At 47.5% G+C, this 24,729-nt stretch overlaps 1 protein-coding gene across 2 annotated transcripts in view; it reads left to right on the top strand.

Annotated features, from left to right (window-relative positions):
• Positions 1 to 24,729, top strand: part of DTD1 (D-aminoacyl-tRNA deacylase 1) — a 112,472-nt gene that overhangs the window by 15,098 nt on the left and 72,645 nt on the right. For both annotated transcript variants that reach the window (XM_068565924.1, XM_068565923.1), the window contains exon 4: positions 13,564 to 13,670. In XM_068565924.1, the coding sequence (XP_068422025.1) occupies positions 13,564 to 13,670 (107 nt within the window). The remainder of the gene's footprint in view (positions 1 to 13,563; positions 13,671 to 24,729) is intronic.

The following is a 24,729-nucleotide window of genomic DNA, read 5'->3' as shown; positions in this document are numbered from 1 at the left end:
CCGCCTTTGCCCCCTCACCGCTGTAACTGCTCTTGGCGAGGCACCGTGCCCTCCGCTTGGCCAGGTTAGTTCTCATCCTCAGCTCAGTGGCCCATGAGCAGGTTTAGTCCTGTTGCTTCCTCCCTCCTCTGTGGGACAGTAGTCCTTAACTGGACGTTTAGGACTCCGCACTCTCCTGCTTTTCCTCCTGCTTCACTGATTGCCCCTTCTCAGTCCTTGGTTACTTCTTCCTACTTCCTCGGCTTTGTAACATTAGAGGGCTCTGGCCTTTGAACTTTTCTCATTTACACTGGGCCCTTGGGCATCTTGTCCAATGGCTTTTAAGAGCCATCTAGGGAATTCCCTGGTGTTCCAGGACTCCATACTTCCATTGCAGGGGGCACAGGTTCGAGCCCTGGTCAGGGAACTAAGATCCTTCAAGCCGCATGGTGTGGCCAAAACAATAAAATAAAATAATTAAATTCTTAAAAGCCATCCATGTGCTGGTGACTCCTGAATTTCTCTTCCAGCCTGGACCTCCCTAGCCTTTTTGTTGCTTTTTTTTTTGCCACGCTGCACGGCTTGAGGGAGTCTTGGTTCCTAGGCTGGGGATTGGGCCTGAGATTCTATATTGGGAGCACTGAGTCCAAACCTCTGGACTAACAGAGAACCTCAGACCCCAGGGAATCTTAATCGGTGTGAGCTCTCTCAGAGATCCTCATCTCAGCACCAAGACCTGGTTCTGCCCAACTGACTACAAACACCAGTGCTGGGTGCCTCAGGCCAAACAACCAACAACACAGGAACACAGCCCCACCCATCAAAAAAAATGAGATGACAAAAAATATGTTACAGATGAAGGAGCAAGGTAAAAACCTACAAGATCAAATAAATGCAGAGGAAATAGGCAATCTACCTGAAAAAGAAATCAGAGTACAGATAGTAAACAAGACCCAAAATCTCGGAAATAGAATGGGGGCATGGATTGAGAAAATACAAGAAATGTTTAACAGGGACCTAGAAGAACTAAAGAACAAACAAATAGTGATGAACAACACAATAACTGAAATGAAAAATACACTAGAAGGAATCAATAGCAGAATAACTGAGGCAGAAGGATGAATAAGTGAGCTGGAAGATAGAATGGTGGAAATAACTACCAAGGAGCAGAATAAAGAAGAAGAATGAAAAGAAATGAGGACAGTCTCAGAGACCTCTGGGACAATATTAAATGCACCAACATTCAAATTATAGGGGTCCCAGAAGGAGAAGAGAAAGAGAAAGGGTGTGAGAAAATATTTGAAGAGATTATAGTCAGAAACCTCCCTAATATGGGACAGGAAATAGTCAGCCAAGTCCAGGAAGCTCAGAGAGTCCCATATTGGATAAACCCAAGGAGAAACACACCGAGACACATAGTAATCAAATTGGCAAAAATTAAAGACAAAGAAAAATTATCGAAAGCAGCAAGGGAAAAACGACAAATAACATACACGGGAACTCCCATAAGGTTAACAGCTGATTTCTCAGCAGAAACTCTACAAGCCAGAAGGGAGTGGCATGATATACTTAAAGTGATGAAAGGGAAGAACCTACAACCAAGATTACTCTACCCGGCAAGGATCTCATTCAGATTCAATGGAGAAATCAAAAGCTTTACAGACAAGCAAAAGCTAAGAGAATCCAGCACCACCAAACCAGCTCTACAACAAATGCTAAAGGAACTTCTCTAAGTGGGAGACACAAGAGAAGAAAAGGACCTACAAAAACAAACCCAAAACAATTAAGAAAATGGTCATAGGAACATACATATCGATAATTGCCTTAAACATGAATGGATTAAATACTCCAACCAAAAGACACAGGCTTGCTGAGTGGATACAAAAACAAGACCCATATATATGCTGTCTACAAGAGACCCACTTCAGACCTAGGGACACATACAAACTGAAAGTGAGGGGATGGAAAAAGATATTCCATGCAAATGGAAATCAAAAGAAAGCTGGAGTAGCTATACTCATATCAGATAAAATAGACTTTAAAATAAAGAATGTTACAAGAGACAAGGAAGGACACTACATAATGATCAAGGGGTCAATCCAAGAGGAAGATATAACAATTATAAATATATATGCACCCAACATAGGAGCACCTCAATACATAAGGCAAGTGCTAACAGCTATAAAAGAGGAAATCAACAGTAACACAATAATAGTGGGGGACTTTAACACCTCACTTACACCAATGGACAGATCATCCAAAATGAAAATAAGGAAACAGAAGCTTTAAATGACACAATAGACCAGACAGATTTAATTGATATTTATAGGACATTACATCCAAAAACAGCAGATTACACTTTCTTCTCAAGTGCTCATGGAACATTCTCCAGGATAGATCACGTCTTGGGTCACAACTCAAGCCTCAGTAAATTTAATAAAATTGAAATCATATCAAGCATCTTTTCTGACCACAACGCTATGAGATTAGAAATGAATTACAGGGGAAAATTGTAAAAAACACAAACACATGGAGGCTAAACAATACGTTACTAAATAACCAAGAGATCACTGAAGAAATCAAAGAGGAAATAAAAAAATACCTAGAGACAAATGACAATGAAAACACGACGATCCAAAACCTACGGGATGCAGCAAAAGCAGTTCTAAGAGGGAAGTTTGTAGCTATACAAGCCTAAGTCAAGAAACAAGAAAAATCTCAAATAAACAATCTAACCTTACACCTAAAGGAACTAGAGGAAGAAGAACAAACAAAACCCAAGGTTAGCAGAAGGAAAGAAATCATAAAGATTAGAGCAGAAATAAATGAAATAGAAACAAAGAAAACAATAGCAAAGATCAATAAAACTAAAAGCTGGTTCTTTGAGAAGATAAACAAAATTGATAAACCATTAGCCAGACTCATCAAGAAAAAGAGGGAGAGGACTCAAATCAATAAAATCAGAAATGAAAAAGGAGAAGTTACAACAGACACCGCAGAAATACAAAGCATCCTAAGAGACTACTACAAGCAACTCTATGCCAATAAAATGGACAACCTGGAAGAAATGGACAAATTCTTAGAAAGGTATAACCTTCCAAGACTGAACCAGGAGGAAACAGAAAATATGAACAGACCCAATCACAAGTAATGAAATTGAAACTGTGATTAAAAATCTTCCAACAAACAAACGTCCAGGACCAATGGCTTCACAGGTGAAGTCTATCAAACACTCAGAGAAGAGCTAACACCCATCCTTCTCAAACTCTTCCAAGAAATTGCAGAGGAAGGAACACTCCCAAACTCATTCTGTGAGGCCACCATCACCCTGATACCAAAACCACACAAAGATACTACAAAAAAAGAAAATTACAGACCAATATCACTGATGAATATAGATGCAAAAATCCTCAACAAAATACTAGCAAACAGAATCCAACAACACATTAAAAGGATCATACACCATGATCAAGTGGGATTTATCCCAGGGATGCAAGGATTCTTCAATATACGCAAATCAATCAATGTGATACACCATGTTAACAAATTGAAGAATAAAAACCATATGGTCATCTCAATAGATGCAGAAAAAGCTTTTGACAAAATTCAACACCTATTTATGATAAAAACTCTCCAGAAAGTGGGCATAGAGGGAACCTACCTCAACATATTAAGGGCCATATACGACAAACCCACAACAGACATCATTCTCAATGGTGAAAAACTGAAAGCATTTCCTCTAAGATCAGGAAAAAGACAAGGATGTCCACTCTCACCCCTATTATGCAACATAGTTTTGGAGGTCCTAGCCACGGCAGTCAGAGAAGAAAAAGAAATAAAAGGAATACAAATTGGAAAAGAAGAATTAAAACTGTCACTGTTTGCAGATGACATGATACTATACATAGAGAATCCTAAAGATGCCACCAGAAAACTACTAGAGCTTATCAATGAATTTGGTAAAGTTTCAGCATACAAAATTAATGCACAGAAATCTCTTGCATTCCTATACAGTAATGAAAAATCTGAAAGAGAAATTAAGGAAACACTCCCATTTACCATTGCAACAAAAAGAATACCTAGGAATAAACCTACCTAGGGAGACAAAAGACCTGTATGCAGAAAACTATAAGACACTGATGAAAGAAATTAAAGATGATACCAACAGATGGAGAGATATACCATGTTCTTGGATTGGAAGAATCAATATTGTGAAAATGACTATACTACCCAAAGCAATCTACAAATTCAGTGCAATCCCTATCAAATTACCAATGGCATTTTTTACAGAACTAGAACAAAAAATCTTAAAATTTGTATGGAGACACAAAAGACCCCGAATAGCCAAAGCAGTCTTGAGGGAAAAAAACGGAGCTGGAGGAATCAGACTCCCTGACTTCAGACTGTACTACAAAGTTAGAGTAATCAAGACAATATGGTACTGGCACAAAAACAGAAACATAGATCAATGGAACAAGATAGAAAGGCCAGAGATAAACCCACGCACCTATGGTCAACTAATCTATGACAAAGGAGGCAAGGATATACAATGGAGAAAAGACAGTCTCTTCAATAAGTGGTGCTGGGAAAACTGGACAGCTACATGTAAAAGAATGAAATTAGAACACTCCCTAACACCATACACAAAAATAAACTCAAAATGGATTCGAGACCTAAGTGTAAGACTGGACACTATAAAACTCTTAGAGGAAAACACAGGAAGAACACTCTTTGACATAAATCACAGCAAGATCTTTTTCGATCCGCCTCCTAGAGTAATGGAAATAAAAACAAAAATAAACAAATGGGACCTAATGAAACTTAAAAGCTTTTGCACAGCAAAGGAAACCGTAAACAAGACGAAAAGACAAACCTCAGAATGGGAGAAAATATTTGCAAATGAAGCAACTGACAAAGGATTCATCTTCAAAATATACAAAGAGCTCGGGCAGGTCAATATCAAAAAAAAAACAACCCAATTGAAAAATGGGCAGAAGACCTAAATAGACATTTCTTCAAAGAAGACATACCGATGGCCAAGAGGCACATGAAAAGATGCTCAGCATCACTAATCATTAGAGAAATGCAAATCAAAACTACAATGAGGTTATCACCTCACACCAGTCAGAATGGCCATCATCAAAAAATCTACAAAAAATAAATTCTGGAGAGGGTGTGGAGAAAAGGGAACCCTCCTTCACTGTTGGTGGGAATGTAAATTGATACAGCTGCTATGGAGAACGGTATTGAGGTTCATTACAAAACTAAAAATTGAACTACCATATGACCCAGCAGTCCCACTACTGGGCATATACCCTGAGAAAACCATAATTCAAAAAGACACATGTACTCCAGTGTTCTTTGCAGCACTATTTACAGTAGCCAGGACATGGAAGTAGCCTAAATGTCCATCAACAGAGGAATAGATAAAGAAGATGTGGTACATGTAATTGAGCTGGCCAAAAAGTTCATTCAGGTTTTTCCGTAAGATGTTATCAAGCCTGAACGAACTTTTTGGCCAACCCAATACAATGGAGTATTACTCAGCCATAAAAAGGAACGAAACTGGGTCATTTGTAGAGATGTGGATAGACCTAGAGACTCATACAGAGTGAAGTTAGTCAGAAAGAGAAAAACAAATATATTAACACATATATGTGGAATCTAGAAAAATGGTACAGATGAACCTATTTGTAGGGCAGGAATAGAGATGCAGATATAGAGAATGGAGATGTGGACATGGAGGGGGAAGGGGAGGGTGGGACGAATTGGGAGATTAGGTTTGACATAAAAACACTACCATGTGTAAAATAGCTAGTGGGAGCCTGTGGTATAGCACAGGGAACTCAGCTCAGTGCTCTGTGATGACCTAGATGGGTGGGATTGGGGGCGGGGGGTGGGAGGGAGGTCCAATAGGGACGGGATATATGTATACATAGAGCTGATTCACTTCATTGTACAGCAGAAACTAACACAACATTGTAAAGCAATTATACTCCAATTTAAAAAAATAGTCTATTTCCTCCAGCTTCTGTTGATAATATTTGACATGGCCACAGTGCACTTAATAAGACCAGGAAATTAACTTTGCTGATGCACTGTCAACTGAACTACAGACCTTGCTTGAATTCTGCCAGTGTTCCCACTGGTGTCGTTTTCCTGGTCCCAGGATCCAGTCCGGAACCCACGTTGCACTTGGTTGTTGCGTCTCTTCCTTAATCTCTTCCAGGGGGTGACGGTTCCTGGGTCCTTCCTTGTCTTTTGTGGCCACTTCTGAAGGGTGGCTTGTTTGGTCAGTTTGTCTGTGTCCTGCAGCATGTGTTTGCCTGAAGTCTCCTCGACATTAGGTTGAGGTTGTGCGTTTTGGCAGGAACACCACGGAGGTGATCTTGTACATTAGATCCTGGGTACATGCTGTTGATCAGTCTGCTTATTTGCCAGATTTCTCTCTGGTCAAGTTATTCTTTTGCTCTTTGTGTAAATATCCTGTGTGGAGATACTGTGAGACTATGCCAATATCCTGATATTCAACACACCCCGCCCACTGATTTTAGCTTCATCCCTGGTCTCTGCTGCAGCAGTTATCACTGAGGTGTTTGCCTAGTCGCTTCATCTTTTTAAGTGTCAGCTGTGCTGCCTGGGAGGCGGGATGGGTCATCAGGGTGCCTTCGTTACCCGACTGTGAAAAAGCAGGTCACCACATAGTCTTTCTCAAGTTCAAAGGAGCGAGCTTCCCTCGCTAGCCAAGTGTTTCATTTTTAAATAGGAAGGGGAGTTGATTTTTTTCCAGTGTCTTTTTCTCTAAGTGTTAACCTGGTGAATGCCCTTCCTAATCAGGAGCTGTGCTGACTCACCCTTCACTGGTCACTGCACCGTGTTCCTCTGGTGTGTGTGCCTGTGAGAAACTGCCCACACGTTCCTGTACAGTTTTTGCCTCTGTATTCAAAGGGGAAAGTGGGCTATGCTTTTTTTTTGTATATCCAGTTTTTATATTAGGGTAATACTAGCCTTGCAGGATAAATTGGAAAGCTTTTCATCGTTTTCCGTTGGTCTGGACCAATTTAATCAACAGGAAGTATCTGTTTTAATAGATCTTGTTGGTCCAGCCCTTTGGGTGGCCTTCCTTGGTCACGGCCCTGGTCAGGATTCCCAGGACCCTTGAGCCCCTGTAGGCAGTTTGTCTGTGTCTCCTTTGCATCTGGAGTTTCAAATGCATCGGGAGGAAGCGTACAGATTTTTTTGGGGGGTGATTTAGAACGATCGCTGCATCTAGAATCATACCTTTTTCTCATTGTGGTTTGCTAGATGTATTTTCCCCCTTTGCTTTCTATCAGAGTTTTTTTTTTTTTAATTTATTTATATTTTTGGCTGTGTTGTGTCTTCATTTCTGTGCGAGGGCTTTATCTAGTTGCGGCAAGCGGGGGCCACTCTTCATCGCGGTGCGCGGGCCTCTCACTGTCGCGGCCTCTCTTGTTGCGGAGCACAGGCTCCAGATGCGCAGGCTCAGTAGTTGTGGCTCACGGGCCTAGTTGCTCCGCGGAATGTGGGATCTTCCCAGACCAGGGCTCGAACCTGTGTCCCCTGCATTGGCAGGCAGATTCTCAACCACTGCGCCACCAGGGAAGCCCTCTATCAGAGTTTTTAATATTTTTTCAGAAAACTAGCTCTTAATTTATCAAGTCTGGTTATATTTTTTTGTTTCATATTTTATTATTTTCCCTTAATCTTCACTTTCGAAATTCTGCATACCTTTTGTGTGTGTGGTTTATTTGGCTTCTTTTCCTGGTTCCTTACTTCACTTACTTTCAGTCTTCTTTCCTAATAGGTGCATTTAAGGTCCAAAACTTCAGTTTTGCTTGGCTCCTCTTTCCCCCATCAGCAGATCCCGCGGGCCTGACCTTTGACATACACACAGAATCCAGCAGCTACACACGGCGTCTGCGGCCCCCGCCCCGGCCCGGCCGCCGCCTCTCCTCCCACCCAGATTGTCGCGACAGCTCCCTAGCGGGTCTTCCGCCTCCACAGCAGCCCGAGTGAGTCACTCCCCCATGGATGCTGATCCTCAGGTTAGAACAAGCTTTCAGGTTTGGGAAACATTTTGGGATTCCCTCTGTCTTCTCAACAACAGATACAAGAACAATTACATATATATGTGTCCACGGGGGTGGGGGGCTTGCCGGCCACTTAAGCACTGGGGCTCTAGCCCAGGAGGTGGCGGGAGCCGATGGCAGGTGGTCCGGAGCAGAGGCTCCCTCTGGATGAGGGTCAGAGTTTACAGGCTCAGTCCTTTGACTCCATCTTTAAACACTGAGGCTGCTCCTGCTGTGTGTCTTTTGTCCCCAGAGGCCCTGAATTGGGTCAGAACCTTGCTGTGAAGCCCCTCCAGGGCCACTCTGCTCCCAAGGTGAAAGACTTCTTCCCTAGTCTGTGTCCTAAACCGTGTCCAGCCTTGGCCCAGGCCAGCACACGAGAGGTTCTGCAGTGAGGTGAAGTGACGATATTAATATATTCCAATAATAAATACATGAGAAACTCATAATAAAAAGCCAACGACATGGAGAGGCCCTGAGCTTAACTATAAACCCTCGCCCATTATCACAGTCCCAGGGAAAAGTTACAGGTCAAGTTTAAGTTCTGTGTCATATTCAAGTCTAAAGGAGTTAAAGTCTGAAATCAGACCCTGTGGCCGGATGAGCTCAGAAGCTGCCCTCCCTGGTTTCTCACTCAGCTGCTCTCGGGGGAGGGGAGTCTGCCTGGTGCAGTAGGTTCTTTCAGAGCCCTGGCCTGGCTCTGTCACACACAGGCCCACTCGGGCCCTTCAGGGCCTCAGACACTGCGTCGTTCTCTCGTGCCTCAGTGAGGAGACCAGGCAGCCTTGGACACGGTTATCCCGGGCAGCAGGACGCCGAGGACACCGGCAGAGCCCGGGGAAGTCTGAGCAAAGCTGGTGGTCAGGGGTGACCTTGCCTTGAGCCTCCCTGTCGTGCAGGATGGGCGACTTCAGAGCTCCAGCTAGGACGGGAATTTAACCTCCCAGCGAGGGGTTAGTTTTGGTCCTGGACATTTACCATCTTAATGTCCGTTTCCCCAGAAGCTGCCCCTGTTCTTAGGTCTGCGGTTTGGAATTGGGGACGCCCCTCTGGGGACAGGTGCCCTCACTCTCCTGCGAGGAGGCACTTTCCATCCTGGGCCACAGGGCCTGTCCCCCAGTGTCTCTTACTGTGGAGTCGCGGTCCCCGGATGCCTGCTGCCTAGAGCGGGTGTCTCCCTCCAAGGCCTGAACCACCGCAGAGCCAAGCAGAGACCGGCAGTTGGGAGGGACTTGGGTCCAGGGAGAAGCCACAAGGTTCCGGTCAAGGCTGCTGTCCACGACCTCTGTGACCCTGAATGTGACATGGAGTCAGATGGTGGTTCTGACCTGCCCACCTGGGCCTGGCCCTCACGCTCTGAGAAATCCAAAGGGCCTGGAATGTACCCTGTTTCTGACAACTGAGTGTCTCCCCAGCCAAGGTACTTAGGAGACGCCGTTCCTTGAGCCCTGGTCTCTGCTCTCCAGGCCCCCTCGAGCTGGATCCTTACCCCAGTGGTGGTGCCCCCCTGGGCTGAGCTCTCTGGGGAGCCGGGGGCCAGGAAGCAATTGGACTCTGTAGAACGGACAGAGCTGCCCTAGCGCCATGCGCCCCCCAGGGCCACACTCCCACGGGGACCAAACTCCTCCAGCCCCATGGCCCTAGCCTCACCACCTGCTTATTTTGAGCCCCCGATTCCACACGTTTGCTTGATTTCTTGGTCCCCAGCCTGTCACTCGATGTTGGGGTCCCCATCAGTAACCCCTCTCCCCTGCGTGCCCAGGCTCAGAGCAGGTTGAAAGGAGAACAGAGAGGAAGACTGGGCGGTGAGGATGCATCCTGATGGCAGAGGGAGCCGCCTTTGGTGGGGAGCTTAGGTGGGCGAGCCTGAGGCTCAGTGTCTGGCGCGGGTGTCCAGGACCGTCTGCGGAGGTGGGCCGAGCCCCAGCCGGGTCCCAGCTGCGCAGGGCCGGCCCTGGAGAGCAGAGAACACTTGTGTGCAGGGCGTTCTGCTCTCCCCAGTTTTCTTCAAAAGCATCTTCTTCAGTTTGGTTTTCTGCTCTTCCCCCCGCCCCCCACCTTTTGTTCATATACTTACCCCCACCCCGGCCCCTTTGCCCATATACACACGGACAGTGGTAGGAGTGATAGCAGTTATAGTGACCGGGTTTCCTGCACGCTGACTGCCGGGCTCTGGGCCCGGTGCGCTGCCTGTACTAACTCGCCTGCACCCTCCTTGTGGTGAGTGGCCTGCTGTCATCCTGGAACAGACTGGGGCACAGAGAGGCAGGGCAGGGCTTCTCGTTGGGTGGTGGCAGGCCGTCAGCCTTTGCAGGTAAATGGGGCGCTCTGGTTTGGGGCTGGTAGAGCCCTTGGACCCTGCAGGGTTGGCCCCAGTGGGGAGTTTTCCTGCTGGAAACATGTGGGACTTATATTTAAGAATGACTTGATTATATCATCACTGGAGCCTAGATGTAGTTTTGTAGATATGTTTCTGTCTTTTAAGATTATTTAAAAAAATGTTTTTATTTTCCCTGGCCAATGTAATTTTTCTTGGGGGCTTTATTTACTCTTTGATGTGGACTGGAAAAGAATGTTACCATTTTAAGATCTCTTAAAACGTGTCTTTGGATTTGTTGTCTGTACAAATGGAAATTCAGATAATAGTTCTGTTCTTAACTGAAGAAAAACAGGAAAAGAGAATAAATTTCTTGCTACTTGGAATGATAAACACGGTGAAGCATATGCCGTATATCCTGGCAACAGAAATTCAAGGTCGGAAATAATTCCTTTCCTCCTGGGTCTGCCTTCAGCTTCCCTGAGGAGTGCAGGAGCTGAAATTTGCTCCTAATTGTAGCCGTAATTTTAGCCTGCAATTAAACACATGATTTCATCCCAGCTGATGTCTTTTTAGCTCTTCTGCCGTGGATAACACAAAAGCTCTGTAGATTTGAGCGGCCACTTTAATCTGATGGGAGGTCACAGGAAGTCACCGTTATCTGAGCATGACTGGCTGCCCAGTGGGAACTAGATTCATCTTGCCTCTAAAAAGGGCACACAGCTCGTCTTCTCTCGGTTTCCAGGGCTACTGTCTGTGCCTGTTCTGCTGAGACCCTCTGTGAGGTCAAGGGTCATCGGAGCGAGTGCCAGCAGGTGGGGCGGAGTCGAGCTGGTGGGAGTCCCTTGCTGCTGCAGCGGGTCTGGTATCCAGAGCCCCGGAGCCGAGCTGCTCTGGGGAGGGAGCTGGAGGGGCTCCTGGTCCAGGCCCGTCCTGGGCTGCTCTTCTCCTCGGCCTGTCCCCCAGAGATTGACCTGTCCTCCAGAGGTCAGTCTGTCTCCCCAGAGGTCAGCCTGTCTCCCCGGAGGTCGGCCTGTCTGTCTGCCCAGGGGTCAGCCATCTCCTCGGAGGTCAGCCTGTCTCCCAGAGGTCGTCCACCCCATGAAGCGAGGGCTCCCTGCCCAGGGGAGTGTGGGGAGCACCAGAATGAAACAGGTTTCCCTCCTCCAGGTCCTGAGAGCCTGTCCTTGCTGTGGTGCATGGTGACCCCCAGGGCCGGCATGCAGGGGTGGTCCCCGAGTGTGATGCTGAGAGCAGACCCTGCTTCTGCACAGGCACGTGCCGGCCGCGGCCCTGAGCGCTTCTGTGCTCGGTCCCCTTGAACTTGCGCCATGACCCAGGGGTTCTGGTTGGTCTCCCTGTGGTACAGGTGGGATGCCGAGGCCTCGGAGCTGGTTGGGGGCTGGGCCCAAGTCCTGTTGCCCTTCACATCCTGAACCCGGTGGAGCCTCCTCCAGGGAGCCCCTCTCATTCCCTCCCCATCTCCTAAGGGGGGGACTCTGACCTCCAGGGTCGGGATTCCTCAGGGTTGAACGGTGCCGCATCATCACCACCCTGCACCCATCTGTCCCCTGTGAGACCCTGGGTCACGAGTGCCGGGCTGTCCGCGCCCCTGAGCTGAGCAGGGTCTTCTGGTCTCCAGCACCGAGCCTGGCGCTTCATTGCTGTGAGTTCATTTTCAGCGGGGCATGGATCTCACCCTCTCTCTGCTCCTTCACGGTGGGAGGGAGCAGAAGGGCTCCTGATGGTTCTCGGACTCCGAGGGCTCACACTGTCTTTACTCTGTGGACCCGGCACCTTCTCCCTGTTGGGTTGATCAGGAACGGTGTGCAGTCACTCGAGCAGGTGTCCGCATGTGTCATCGGCTGCGTTTGGACCCAGTGCACATCAGAAGTTCCCGGGTGGGTGGAGGCAACGTTCGGATGATTGCGCGGCACCAGCGCTCAGAGCGTGTGCTGGGCTTTCTTTACAAGTGTCGTTTGCGAAGAACGTCGTTCAGCGTTCGGGGGTTGATCAGACACAGTTTGATTGATCAGACACAGTCGGAGTGGGTTTGGGTTAGAAGGTTCGGAATAGGACATGGAGAGGCGCTCATTTCTGGGGCGGTCCGTGGCCACTTTGGGGACGCACCCCGGGGAGCAGGATGGCGCTGCAGCCTCGCTGGGGCGAGGCGGGACGTGGGGCCGGGGGAGCCGAGTGGCCCACAGCTCTGGGCAGTCCTGTCCTGCGAGGACCGAGGTGTCCCCTCGGTTCTCTGGCCTGTGGGACCTTCTGTAGGTTGACCTGCCTTTTGGCCTCACGGTGAGGGACCCCCCTCCGCATCTTACACAGAGGGGCCCGCGGGCCGCTCACAGGGCCGTGTATGAGGTTGTTCTGGGGGAGCCTCCTAAGCTTTTTGCCTACTGTGTTCGATTTGTTTAAAAACGTTCGTTAGGAAACATGCAGAGAACAGGCACCGGGGGCTCACCGGCCAGGCAGTCTCGTGCTTCACGTGTCTCTCAACCGCGGCCCCCCCCGCCGCCCGTGTGGATGTCACTACCGCCCTGCCTTTGCCGTTCGTCTTCCTGCCGTGTTTCTTCATGCATCTCTCTCCACAAGTGATAGAATTTGTTTTGGTGTTTGAACATACCATCTAAATGGTGTCGCACTGATGTGTCCTCGCCACTGTTTAAAGATCACATTGTGGGTTTGAGATTTGCTGCATTGACAGGTGTGGCCGCCGAATGGTATTCTGTGGGAGAATTCAGGCTGAGATTCTGCATTGGTTCCCCTCCGGGACAGTCACACTGGGTCCACTTTCTCTCTTATAAACACTGCCAGAGCGAACACCCTTGGCTGTCTCCTTTTGGATACGAGAGTCTAGAGCAGACGCCCCAAAGTGGAATTCCAGGCTTGTAGGGTTTGTTCAGCTTGAACTTGACCTCCACAGTGGTTGTACACTTTACCTTCTCAGTGTCTCACAGGCCTGTTAACCCACGTTTTCCCTGACCCTGCCCTCTTGCCAGGTCTGCAGGGCATGCGGAGGCGCCTCTGCCATGTGGTTTTGTGTTTTCCTTACTCGGGGGTGCAGAGGGGGGCAGTTGGGTGGTCCTGCTCCCGGGTTTCTGATTACACTGATAGAGGTCAGCTTTAATCTGAGGTCTCCAACTCTTGTGACCGTTGGAATTGCTCTTACAGACGGCAAGTTTGGTGCCTACATGCAAGTTCACATTCAGAACGATGGGCCTGTGACCATAGAACTGGAATCTCCGGCTCCTGGTGCTGCTACCTCCGACCCAAAGCAGGTAAGCCCAGAGTCAAGGGTCGGGTCTGTCCCCTGGGAGCCGGTAACATCTTTTGGCCTTGATTTAGTTCCTGGAGCACTTCTGAGTCTGAGGTGGAGAAAACGCCTCATTGTAGTAACCCAGAGTTTATTTGCCACATCCCTTCCGGAGAACGCACCTGTCGCCCGGCGTCTCCTCTGTGCCGCGGCCTTGCCTCCTCCCGACTCCATTCCAGAGCTCAGTCCTCCTCCAGGCCGGTCCCGGGCGAGGTGTCTGGGCGCCCACAGGCCGCTGGGTGGCAGCAGAGGAGCGGCACGGCTCCCCTCGGCCGGACCCGGTTCCCGAGTGTGGAATGGTTGCGTGGAGTGGGTTTATTCCAGGTGTGGGTAGATGTGCCACCTGAGGGTCTTTGTAAATCCTTATTTTTCTAAAGCGATGACTGACCTGGATTTGCTGCCAACTCTGTAAGCTTTCAGAAAAAATTTAATTAAAATAGAGAAAGGAAATCTGTGCTAGTCCTCGTGAGCTGTGTGCTTCTCATAGGTGCTTAGCACTTCTGAAGGCTTTAATTAATGCAGCTGCTCAATGGCCTTCGAGAGGCAGGAGGGCAGGAAGGGTGAGAGCTGGGGGCGGGCAGCCCTGTTCTCCCCCCGCCCCCGCCTTCTGGGACACTGAAGTGGAAGGATGCAGGGGTGGCGGGGAGCATTATGTAAACGTAAAGCTCTGTGACCTGTTCAAAGTCATCATTTCCAAGGGGAACAGACCTTTTCTTTTATGTTACTGATTCTTTGGATTGATAGAGAAGCAGGAACACATCTGGCGCAGTAGTGCTGGGCTTGAAAGGTGATAATCGAGGTTCCTGGAATTACTGATAACATGAAAGAAAATCACAAGTGAAAAGTCCACATGAAAAATTAAACTTTTTATTTTGATGTAACTTGAGACTTACAGGCAAGTTGAAAAGGGTCAGAGTTTCCATACACCCTTTACCCGGCATCCCCTAAATTTCCCGTCTTATGTGATCACAGTCTGCTCATCAAAATGTTGACGTTAATATTGATACGATGCTGTTGGCTATGCTACAACCTTACTTAAGTTTCACCAGTTTTCTCTAGTGTCCTTCATCTGTTTCAGGATAGTCTGGGATCCCACGTGGTGTTTACGGCCTTTCCCGGTCCTCGTGTCTTTGGTCTGCTGGTTCTGTAGAATGTTCCTCGGTTTCCTTCCCTGTGGTTACACTGAGGTTGTGCACTTGACAGGTTCATCTTCACCTGGTTTCGCAGGATACCGGCCTCTCCCGGTTTCCTCTTGCCCCCGGCTGTTCTCCCTCTGCTTTTATTTGATCACTGTTTTGTTGTTTTGATTTATTATTCTGCTTCAACTGTATTTGGAGAGAAAATTTAGTCAAGTTTTTTTCATTCTAAATATTTTTCTAGAAGTGATAGAACAATACATGAAATCTTTAGGCTCTTCAACCTTCTTGAGCAAGCACCCCCTCTTTTCTTCTTTACCGTAAAGAAAAAGACACCATTTAAACTTATTAACAGGCCATGCTAACTTGTTAACGATAAGAAAGTTAGTTTCGTTAGTTCTGAATCTTTTAGGAGCTTTCTCTTCAAATGCAGGAATTGTCCTGAGTCAGTTTCAATTACTTGTTCTAGTTAATGGACTCCAGAAGCCTCAGACCCTATAAACTGCCCAGATCTCTGTCCCCGAGCTGTCAGGAGGTACCGATAGGCAGGCACAGGGGGCTCTGGGGGTGGCCTGTCTGCCTTTCCCCTCTCAGTAAGAACAGGTTTCCTCTTCGGGCTTATAGCTGATTCGTTCACTTTTGTGTTGTGTTTTAAAATACAGGTTCTTTAAACCTGAACAAATGAGCAATGTGTGTGTGTGCTTTTTTTTTTTCCTAATCAAAGTATAGTTGATTTGCAATGTTGTGTTAGTTTCTGCCGTATAGAAGAGTGATTCAGTTATACATATACATATATCTATTCTTTGTCATATTCTTTTCCATTATGGTTCATTATAGGATATTGAATATAGCTCCCTGCTCTACAGTAGGTCCTTTTGTGTGTGTGTGTGTGTGTGTGTGTGTGTGTGTGTGTGTGTGTGTATTTAGGCATCAGGTGTCTTTTTAGTGTGTGACAGTGTGTTGGGGGGGGAGGAAGTGCCGTGACCTGGTCCCTGCTCCGGGGACAGATTCAGGGCAGCATAAACCTGGAAGGTTCTTGACAGTGATGGGGGTAAAGGACAGTGTCCGACAACTTGGGACACATCACAGGCACACCACTTCATGCTCTGCCTTAAACCCCTCAGTGCCTTCCAGAGACATCTGGGTTCCAACCTGAGCCACGTGCCCGGCTGCTGTGGCTCACGGCCTGCTCTGCACCAGCCCCCTCAAGACCCCCGCTTCCCCTGCCTCTGGACTCTGTCTCAGCGTTTGTCTCCTCCTCGGAGGGTATCCTCTGACCCCTCAACCCCAGTGAGCCCCCGTCAGCCACTCGTCCCATTGCTCTGAGTCTTTTTCACTGCCTGGGGCTGAGCCTGGGGTGCAGTTTGTTCTGGAGTCGTGTGTCCTGGGCCCGTGAGCTGTGTGTCTGTGAATGTCCTTCTGGCAGTGCCGTCGCCACAGAGCTGGCCTGGACTCCCAGGGGACTGTTGGTTTTGCTGACCTTTAAGGATGTGAGATGGGGGGAGGAGGCATTCTCAGTTGTTGTTTCCAAACTTGCACTTGAAATAGGGCTAAATTCCTGTTTTTAAGAGTCCCATCCTGTTTTTAAGAGTCCCAGAGCTCTATTTATGGGTGATGCAGCTACTGCTGGTGAAGACTGGGCTGGTAAAGGCAACTAGTTGTGTGCCCGCCTTAACCAGGTCTCTGCTCGTGTCTGGAAGTGGCAGCCCCTGCACGTTTCCCATGGCTGCATGGGCACCGTGCCCAGCGCAGTAGGGGCTGCAGCGTGGGTCCCCTGATGTTCCCGACGGAGAGAAAATGGAAGAAGAGGGGTAGTGCTCGCTCTGAGGGACAGCCCTCCAAGAACAGGAGGTGGAAGCAGTAGCAGAGCCACCAGACAGAGGCTGTCTTCCCCGTGGCACTTTTGTGGAAGAACATGGTTCTGGCAGGAACATCCTGATTATAACGTAGAGAAGATCGGCTAGTGCGTGAGTTCTTCCATGGGTGGCTAGATACAGGGAAATTTCAACACCCTCGCCAGTCCGCCCGAGGGGAGAAGCTTACTGTTGCTCTTGTTTTCATCTTAATTGCTTTCCCTTGGAAGGGGGAGGTTTCCTGAGTCTCACGGGGTTGGGATTGCACATGGTGAGAGCAGGTGGGGGCTTCTCCCCGCCAGGAGGGCATTTCGTAATTGGAGGGCTCTTTCCTGGGGCCCAGGGCCCACCTAGTTCACGGTGTTGCCATTAAGTATTTATATTTTCATTGATTTAGTGGGCTTGTAAACCTCACTGAATCGAAAGGCTGGAAGGAGATGAAAAAATGAACTTTCAAATACACATCCTTGAACTGGCTCATGTGTTTATTGACAGATCTCTGGGATAAGTTGACCAGTGAAGAATGGTGCCAGAGCTTTTCATTTCATGCTTCTCTGATTATCACCCTCACTTGGCCTGTAACTTTCTCTGCACTCGTCTTATCAGCAAGCATCCATCCCTTTGCCCTGAAACCTTGGGACGTCGAGATTGAGACACTGGTGGCTTCTGTAGGGTCATCTGTGGGGTCAGGAGGAAATGTGTGGGCTAGAGAGGGGGTGCAGAGGGAACGCCGGTCAGCCTCATTTACCCGAACTTTTCAGTAACACGTGCTGCAGAACGCAGAAGGTGAAGCGGAGGACAGGCCAGGACACAAGTGGCAGCCCCCCCCCGCAGGTGCACAAAGGTGGGTCTGAGTTACCGCACAGTTCAGTATGAGGGGCGGTCTGACGAGAAGTGTTCTGAATATAAGGAAGAGTTATACTGATGCCCGTACGTTTGCGTTTCTTCATGGGAGAACGTTTACTTAAATGTACGTACTCCCTTTTTCGTCCTGTTTTAGGCTTGAACTCTGGTGCGAACTCCCCGGTCTCTGTTGGTGTCAGCGTGAGGTTTTGCGTGGCCTGAGCCGGGCCACAGAGCGAGCTTCTGGGTCTGGTTGCCACAGTGGCACTGGATCCTGTCCTTCACTCCAGTCGCTGGTTCATTGTGTCACGTTGATTTATTGGACAAATGATGACTGAGGGTCCTGCCTTGTTTATACTGAAGTGTTACTAAGACAAAAGCGGGAACTTAGCAAGAGCTTCATCACAGAGTTTTTGTTGCTGCTCGTGTTCATCTTTGTCACCGTGTCACCGTGGGTTTGCTGGTGACCTTGAGTCCCGGGACCTCTCCTTGTACGGAAGCCTTCCCGACGGGGCAGGGCTGGCACCTGCCAGACCGCTGGGGCTGCGGGCATCACCGCTGGTTTTCTCATCCTTTCAGCGCGAACATCCACTTTCCTGCATAACCGTCTGGCCAAGGGTCGGGTATGGAGGCTGGGGGGCTTCTCTGCTCGAGCAGCCAGGGCCCCTGCTGGGTGCCATCGGTGCACGGGTGCCCTGCCCGGGGCATGTGTGTCTGGCTGGTCGGAAGGGTTGGGAGCCTCGTAGAAGTTTCCACCCAGGCTGGCTTCTTCCGAGTTGGGGAGCTGCAAGGGCTTGCTTTTGTTTTAGCATTTTAATTTGTTTTTATATAGATGGTTGTCCAAACTCAGTATATACCATAGAGTTAAAAAGAAGCCTTTCCAAGAGATACATGACTGGCTCTGCCTGGAGACCCACTGATGAATTGATCAGTCGACTCACCTTCATCTTTGCTTCTTCAATCCATAATGGGTCACCGAGATTGTGAAAACTGAAAAGAGTTTGTTTCCTGCTTTTGGAATACGGCTGGTAAATTAAAAACTGCAATCTTCTCCTCTTCCACCTTCGACACATGAAACATTTCTTAATCTCCAACTAGAGAAAAACATCTGTTTTCCTTAAAATAACTCTCTCAGGGCACTAATGGGTTAGTGCATTTAAGGCTTAAGGGCTTTGTTTGTTCCTGTGTATGTTTTTTGGGCAGATTCTTAGTTATTTTAATCTTCTAATCTCATTTGGGGATGTGTTAGAAAAACAAACTCCTTACGTTACTGAGTTGGCCTACTGAAGATTAACTAGCATCTTTCTTTATTCGCAAGGGAGGGAGGTGAAGTTTATCCTGCCAGGGATTATACATTGAGCACAGCAGTAATGTAATCATCCAGACTCAGGATTATATTTGGGAATTCTTAGCTTTTTAGCTAATTTATTAGGAGCTTCATAGTCCTGGGTAATTGTAGAAAAACGTTCGGACAGTCAGCGGTATTTTGTAGAAAGCCTTGCTCAAACATCTGCGTTACTAACAGAGAGAGAAGAACGATCTGGGAGTCAAAGAAATAAAAAGTGAAGCTCTTCCTATAATTTTTTTAAAAAGGACTGCTCAATAAATAAAACCCTTAACTACCCAGAGGTGTTTTGCCAACATTTGTCAGCCTGACTGACCAAGGGTTTATCTTTTTTTGAATCTGATTGCTCTTTAAGATAAGGTCAAGATGGGAGGGTGGGGTGTGAATTGGGTCAAGTGGGCTTTTAGGGGTTCCTGAACCACCCTGGGCTCACCCAGGTTTTCTTTGTGTCTGTGCGCGCCAGTGCTTTTGCTGGGAGGTTCCAGGGCTTTCATCAGACCCTCCGAAGGCCCCAAGGAAGTGAAGATGCTTGGGGGGCCAGGGGCAGTTGGGTTCAAGGATTACTATTCTCTCTCCACCAGAGTCACTCAGGACCACCGACTTTAAGCCACCGAGGGTTTGTATTAAAGGGAGGAGTCTTGGACACCACCCCACCCCACCCCCCGCCCCCAGGTTTTCTGCATCCGAGTTCCTGGCGTGTCTGGACGTGGAAGGCAGAAGAGTAGCAGGTTTGTGTTTTTAACCAGTTCTTCCTGTGCCCCGCAAGGACACTGATGTAGAAGAACTGCTGGGCCGGAGGCAACTGGACAGTCGGACGTTGCCATTTTGATCTACTCCAGGCGTTGGTCTCTTCTGCACCACGCTCCATCCCCAGCTGAAATGTCTAAAAATACTTTACAACCTGTGTTACTGCAGCTGCCAGGAAGCAGGCTGGCTGGGCTTGATTATTGAGGTCACATATGAGGCCGTTGTCATTCATCACCGCCCCTCAGTACCCATCCCCCACCCCCCAGCGGTGATGGAAATATTCCCAGGGCACGGGGCCTTCTCGACACAATTACAGATGTGTCAGGAAAAGCCAGTAGAGTGACAGCGGCTCAGCACGTTCGTGACGGATGACAGGCCCTCTGCTGAGCGGCACTGAGGCCTGTGCTAGTGGAATAACTTGTTTCTTAAGAGAGATGAACCCTAAGTGTGGGCGAGATTGTAGTGCTGTAGCCTCTTAGAGTTTTTAGTTGAAAAGCAATTTATAGTTCTCTTGGTTTTTTGGGTACCAGACATGGAATGCCTTACTCACTGGTCAACTTATTGATTGGACTAGAATAAAAACCCGGGACGATCAGCACCTCAGTTTTTGCTTGGAGAATTGCAGTTTAATGAGATGCATGATGTCGAGGCCTCATGGGCAGTTGAGTAATCACTTTTGTTTAAACACACGTGGGACATTGTTAAACGTTCATCTTTTATGGTGCATTACTTGTTGGGTTTATGGTAAAGGCTTTTCGCATTGAGCTGTAGGACTCGTTTCCTGCAGGTTATTTACTGTTTCTTGAATATTGTGTTTCTGTTCATCCCCCTGAAATGAATTCCCTCGCTCTTTACCTGTTGCTGTCTTCCCCATCTTTAAGGTCTGTTTCAGACAGTGCTTCATCCAAGGCGCTCACCTCAGTGCCATCCAGGCAAGGCCTTCCTGCCTTTGAGCCCTCACTGCGTGGTGTGGTCCACGGACTGAATACCAGCCATGTTTCTCCTTTGTTAGTTTGTTTGTTCATTTCTCCATCTATCCTTCCACCCTTGTGTCCATCCATCTGTCCACTCCCCTACCTACCACCCACTCATCTGCCCACCCAGCAGGTACTCACAGGGTGCGCGCTGCTGCTGGCCTGGCATCGCGAACGGCGCTGGGCAAAGTTGTGCCCTCATGGTGCTTGCATTCTAGTGGGAAACATACACAAGAAAGTATAATTTAAAACTGTAATATTATAAAGAAATCAAAGCTGGGAGAAGTGTAGAGAGGGCTGCTGGGAGGGGCCCCCTCCGGCACAGGAGCTGGGGGTGCGGATGCTGAGCTGGGGGGCCGCCACGTGGAGATGGGGAGGAGTGTGCTGGACGGAGGGGCTGGCGGGTGCAGAGCCCCGGGAGTGGTAGGGGGAGGTTGGGGGTGCAGGGAGAGAGCGGACGCGAAGGCAGAGCCATGACCCCGGCCTCACGGCCAGGGTGAGTAGTGTGGGTTTTACTGGCAGCAAGCTGGAGGGTTACTAGAGGGTTACGTGTGTGTGTGTGTGTGTGTGTGTGTGTGTGTTCACAGAGCTGGCTGAGACTGGATTGTAGAGCTGGCTGGGGCAGAGGTGGGGGGGCACTTAGGAGGTCCTGCAGCTGGTGGCCAAGAGCTGTGGACAGGATCTGGACGCCCCTGGAGGGTCTCGGCCGCCCTGGTGCTCTGCCACCCCCAGCGGAGCTTCCCTAGAAAAGACTCGTGTTGGAAATCTTTTATCCCGTGGTGTGAACGTCAGGACACTCTGCAAAGTCCAGCCCCCACCGGTCACTACAGGAAGGGCCCTATTCCTGCCTTCCATGCAGGACGGTGAGGGGATTCCGAGCTTCTTTGAGTTTCTAGGTTAAGATCAGACATTTTGACATCAAGGGGTGTGACACTTGCCCTGGTCCTGAGTGACCCGGGGCACAAGCTGGACGCTAAACCAGAACCTCTTTTTGATGTGGTTCAAAAAGAGCAGATTTTAGGCATTCAGTTCCCTGTCTTCAGGTCAGCGTGATGCTTCACTGTGGCCCAGCTTTCCCCTTAATGCAAAAAACTTTAATTATAAGAAGAAATTGTGAAAAGCCCAAGAATCAACATTTATATTGAATTTGATTTATATGTACCATTTTAGCTTATATTGTCAGGGCAGTTTCTAAGAGTTCAGAGCTTGTCAGAGAAAAGAAAGGGTTTATTTTTGGAAGAGTGTGTCTCCCGGTGTTCACTGCTCTTAGGAATTATGGGGAGTAATTGTCAGGAGGGCGCAGCAGCTCCAGGGCTGGAGGAGGTGGTCCAGCCCGGATACCGGGTACCCCTCGCTGGTGACAGATCCAGAATCTCACAGCGGCTGCTTTTGCCTGCCTTGTTCCCCAGCCTTCGTTATTTTTGTCAATATGAAACGCAGAAGAATAGCTCTTCCATGAAGATTCTTCACAGAAAATGTATTCCTTTGACGACTTTCCGTAAAATGTGAAGTCAGTTTCTTTTTCCATTTTTAACTGTGGAAGTGCAGCCTGCAGCTTCCGTTTCTGTGGGACAGGAAGAGCTAATTTGTGGCCTTGTTTGCATTTCCACCCCTCCTGCCCCATGGGGTCGCGGTGTCCACGTGGTGGGGGGGGGGGCAGGCCAGGGTCTGTCAGGGAGCCAAGGCGCTTTGACAGCTCGGAGGGCAGAGGCCGCTGTTAACTGTCGGTGTCGTTGCTGGCTCATGAAACCTTGGGGGATAAGGACAGTTTCTATAAGATTTCATTTCAAAATCCAGACTTCATCTGGCCTTATGCCCTGTGGATTCCTTTTTTTTTTTTCATTTTATGTTGTCCCTTTGCCCCCTTCATTTTCTACAGGGAAGAGTCTCTTATTGTCATTTAAAAAATTTCATGCCAGCAGTGTATTGACTGGAAAGTACCAGGTTAGAAATGTGATCATTATTATTTTTAAAAATTTTTATTTATTTTTTATTTTTGGCTGCGTTGGGTCTTCGTTGCTGTGTGCAGGCTTTCTCTAGTTGTGGCGAGCGGGGGCTACTCTTCATTGTGGTGCACGGGCTTCTCATTGCGGTGGCTTTTCCTGTTCAGTAGTTGTGGCGCGCGGGCTTCAGTAGTTGTGGCTTGCGGGCTCTAGAGCGCAGGCTCAGTAGTTGTGACGCATGGGCTTAGTTGCTCCACGGCCTGTGGGATCTTCCCAGACCAGGGCTTGAACCCATGTCCCCTGCATTAGCAGGCAGATGCTTAACCACTGAGCCACCAGGAAAGCCCAGAAATGTTATTTTTTTTTATTAGTAAGTTTTTATAGTATTCTTGGGTAGAAAGATATTTTTTTGGAAACATTTCTTTTCCTGTCTTCTGTTTTTCTCATGAGCCCATAAAATAACATCTTTATTATCATTTTTTGTTATATATAATATATAAAATCAATATCTTTTAACAAATTAGAAGTTTAACCAGAAGTTTAAGATACATTAACGTTGCTTTTGACTATAATCTTTCATTCCCAGAGGTAACACCATTAATAAGCTCCATATGTTTTCTTTTAGACTTAATAAAAATATGTTTACACACATTTTACACATACTCATAGAAAATACATGGTATCTGTTGGTGTGTGTATGTCATATGGTTTTTTAAAAAATTGTAGTAAAATATACATAAAACTTACCATTTTAATCATTTTACCATTTTTGGGTGTACAGTTCATTGCCATTAAGAACGTTAACATTGTTTTGCAGTCATCACCACCGTCCATCTCCAGGACTTTTTCATCTTCCTAAACTATCCTCTACCGCTTAAACACTAACTCCCCATTCTCCCCTGCCCCCGGCCCCTGGTAACCAGTATTCTACTTTCTGTCTCTGAATTTGACTACTAGAGACCCACCATAAGTAGAATTGTACAGTATTTGTCTTTGTGCCTGGATTATTTCACTTAGCATAATGTATTCAGAGTTCATCTATGTTGTTGCACTTATCATAATTTCATTCATTTTTAAGGCTGAATAATATTGCATTGTATGTATAGACCACATTTTGTTTATTCATTTGTCTGTTCATGGACATTTGGGTTATTTCCACTTTTGGCTATTGTGAATAGTGCTGCTATGAACATGGGTGTACAAATACCTGTTTGAGACCCTGCTTTCAATTTTTTTTTGGTATATACTTAGAAGTGGGACTGCTGGATCATATTCATAATTCTTTGTTTAATTTTTTGAGGATTTGCCCTATCATTTTCCACAGTGGCTGCACCATTTAATATTCCCACCAACAGTGCCCAAGGGTTCCAATTCCTCCACATCCTCCCTAACATTTGTTATTTCCTGTTTTTTTTTTTTTTTTTTTTTAATAATAGTCACCCTAATGGGTATGAGGTGATATCTCACTGTGGTTTATTTTTGTTTGTTTGTTTTGTTTTGTTTAAAAATTTATTTATTTTTGGCTGTGTTGGGTCTTCATTTCTGTGCGAGGGCTTTCTCTAGTTGCGGCGAGTGGGGGCCACTCTTCATCACAGTGCACGGGCCTTTCACTGTTGCAGCCTCTCTTGTTGCGGGGCACAGGCTCCAGACGCACAGACTCAGTAGTTGTGGCTCACGGGCCTAGTTGCTACGCGGCATGTGGGATCTTCCCAGACCAGGGCTCGAACCCGTGTCCCCTGAATTGGCAGGCAGATTCTCAACCACTGCGCCACCAGGGAAGCCCTCATTGTGGGTTTGATTTGCATTTTCCTAATGCCCAGGGATGTTGAGCATCTTTTCATGTGCTTAATAACTATTTGTGTGTCTTGTTTGGGGAAATATCTACTCAAGTGCTTTGCCCGTTTTTGAATTGGGCTGTTTTTTTGTTGAGTTGTAGGAGTTTTTTTTTTTTTTTTTAATCTATTCTAGATATTAACCCTTTATCAGGTATATGATTTGCAAATATTTTCTCCCATTCTGTGAGTTGCCTTTTCACTCTTAATAGTATCCTTTGATGCACAAAAGTTTTACATTTTGATGAAGTCCAATTTATTTTTTCTTTTGTGGACAGTGCTGTTGGTATCATATCCAAGGAATTGTTGCCAAATCCAATGTCATGAAGGTTTCCTCCTATATTTTCTTTT

Source organism: Eschrichtius robustus, chromosome 16, assembly GCF_028021215.1.
Source record: "Eschrichtius robustus isolate mEscRob2 chromosome 16, mEscRob2.pri, whole genome shotgun sequence".
Taxonomy (NCBI): Eukaryota; Metazoa; Chordata; class Mammalia; order Artiodactyla; family Eschrichtiidae; genus Eschrichtius; species Eschrichtius robustus.
This window is presented reverse-complemented; position numbering and strand designations above follow the sequence as displayed.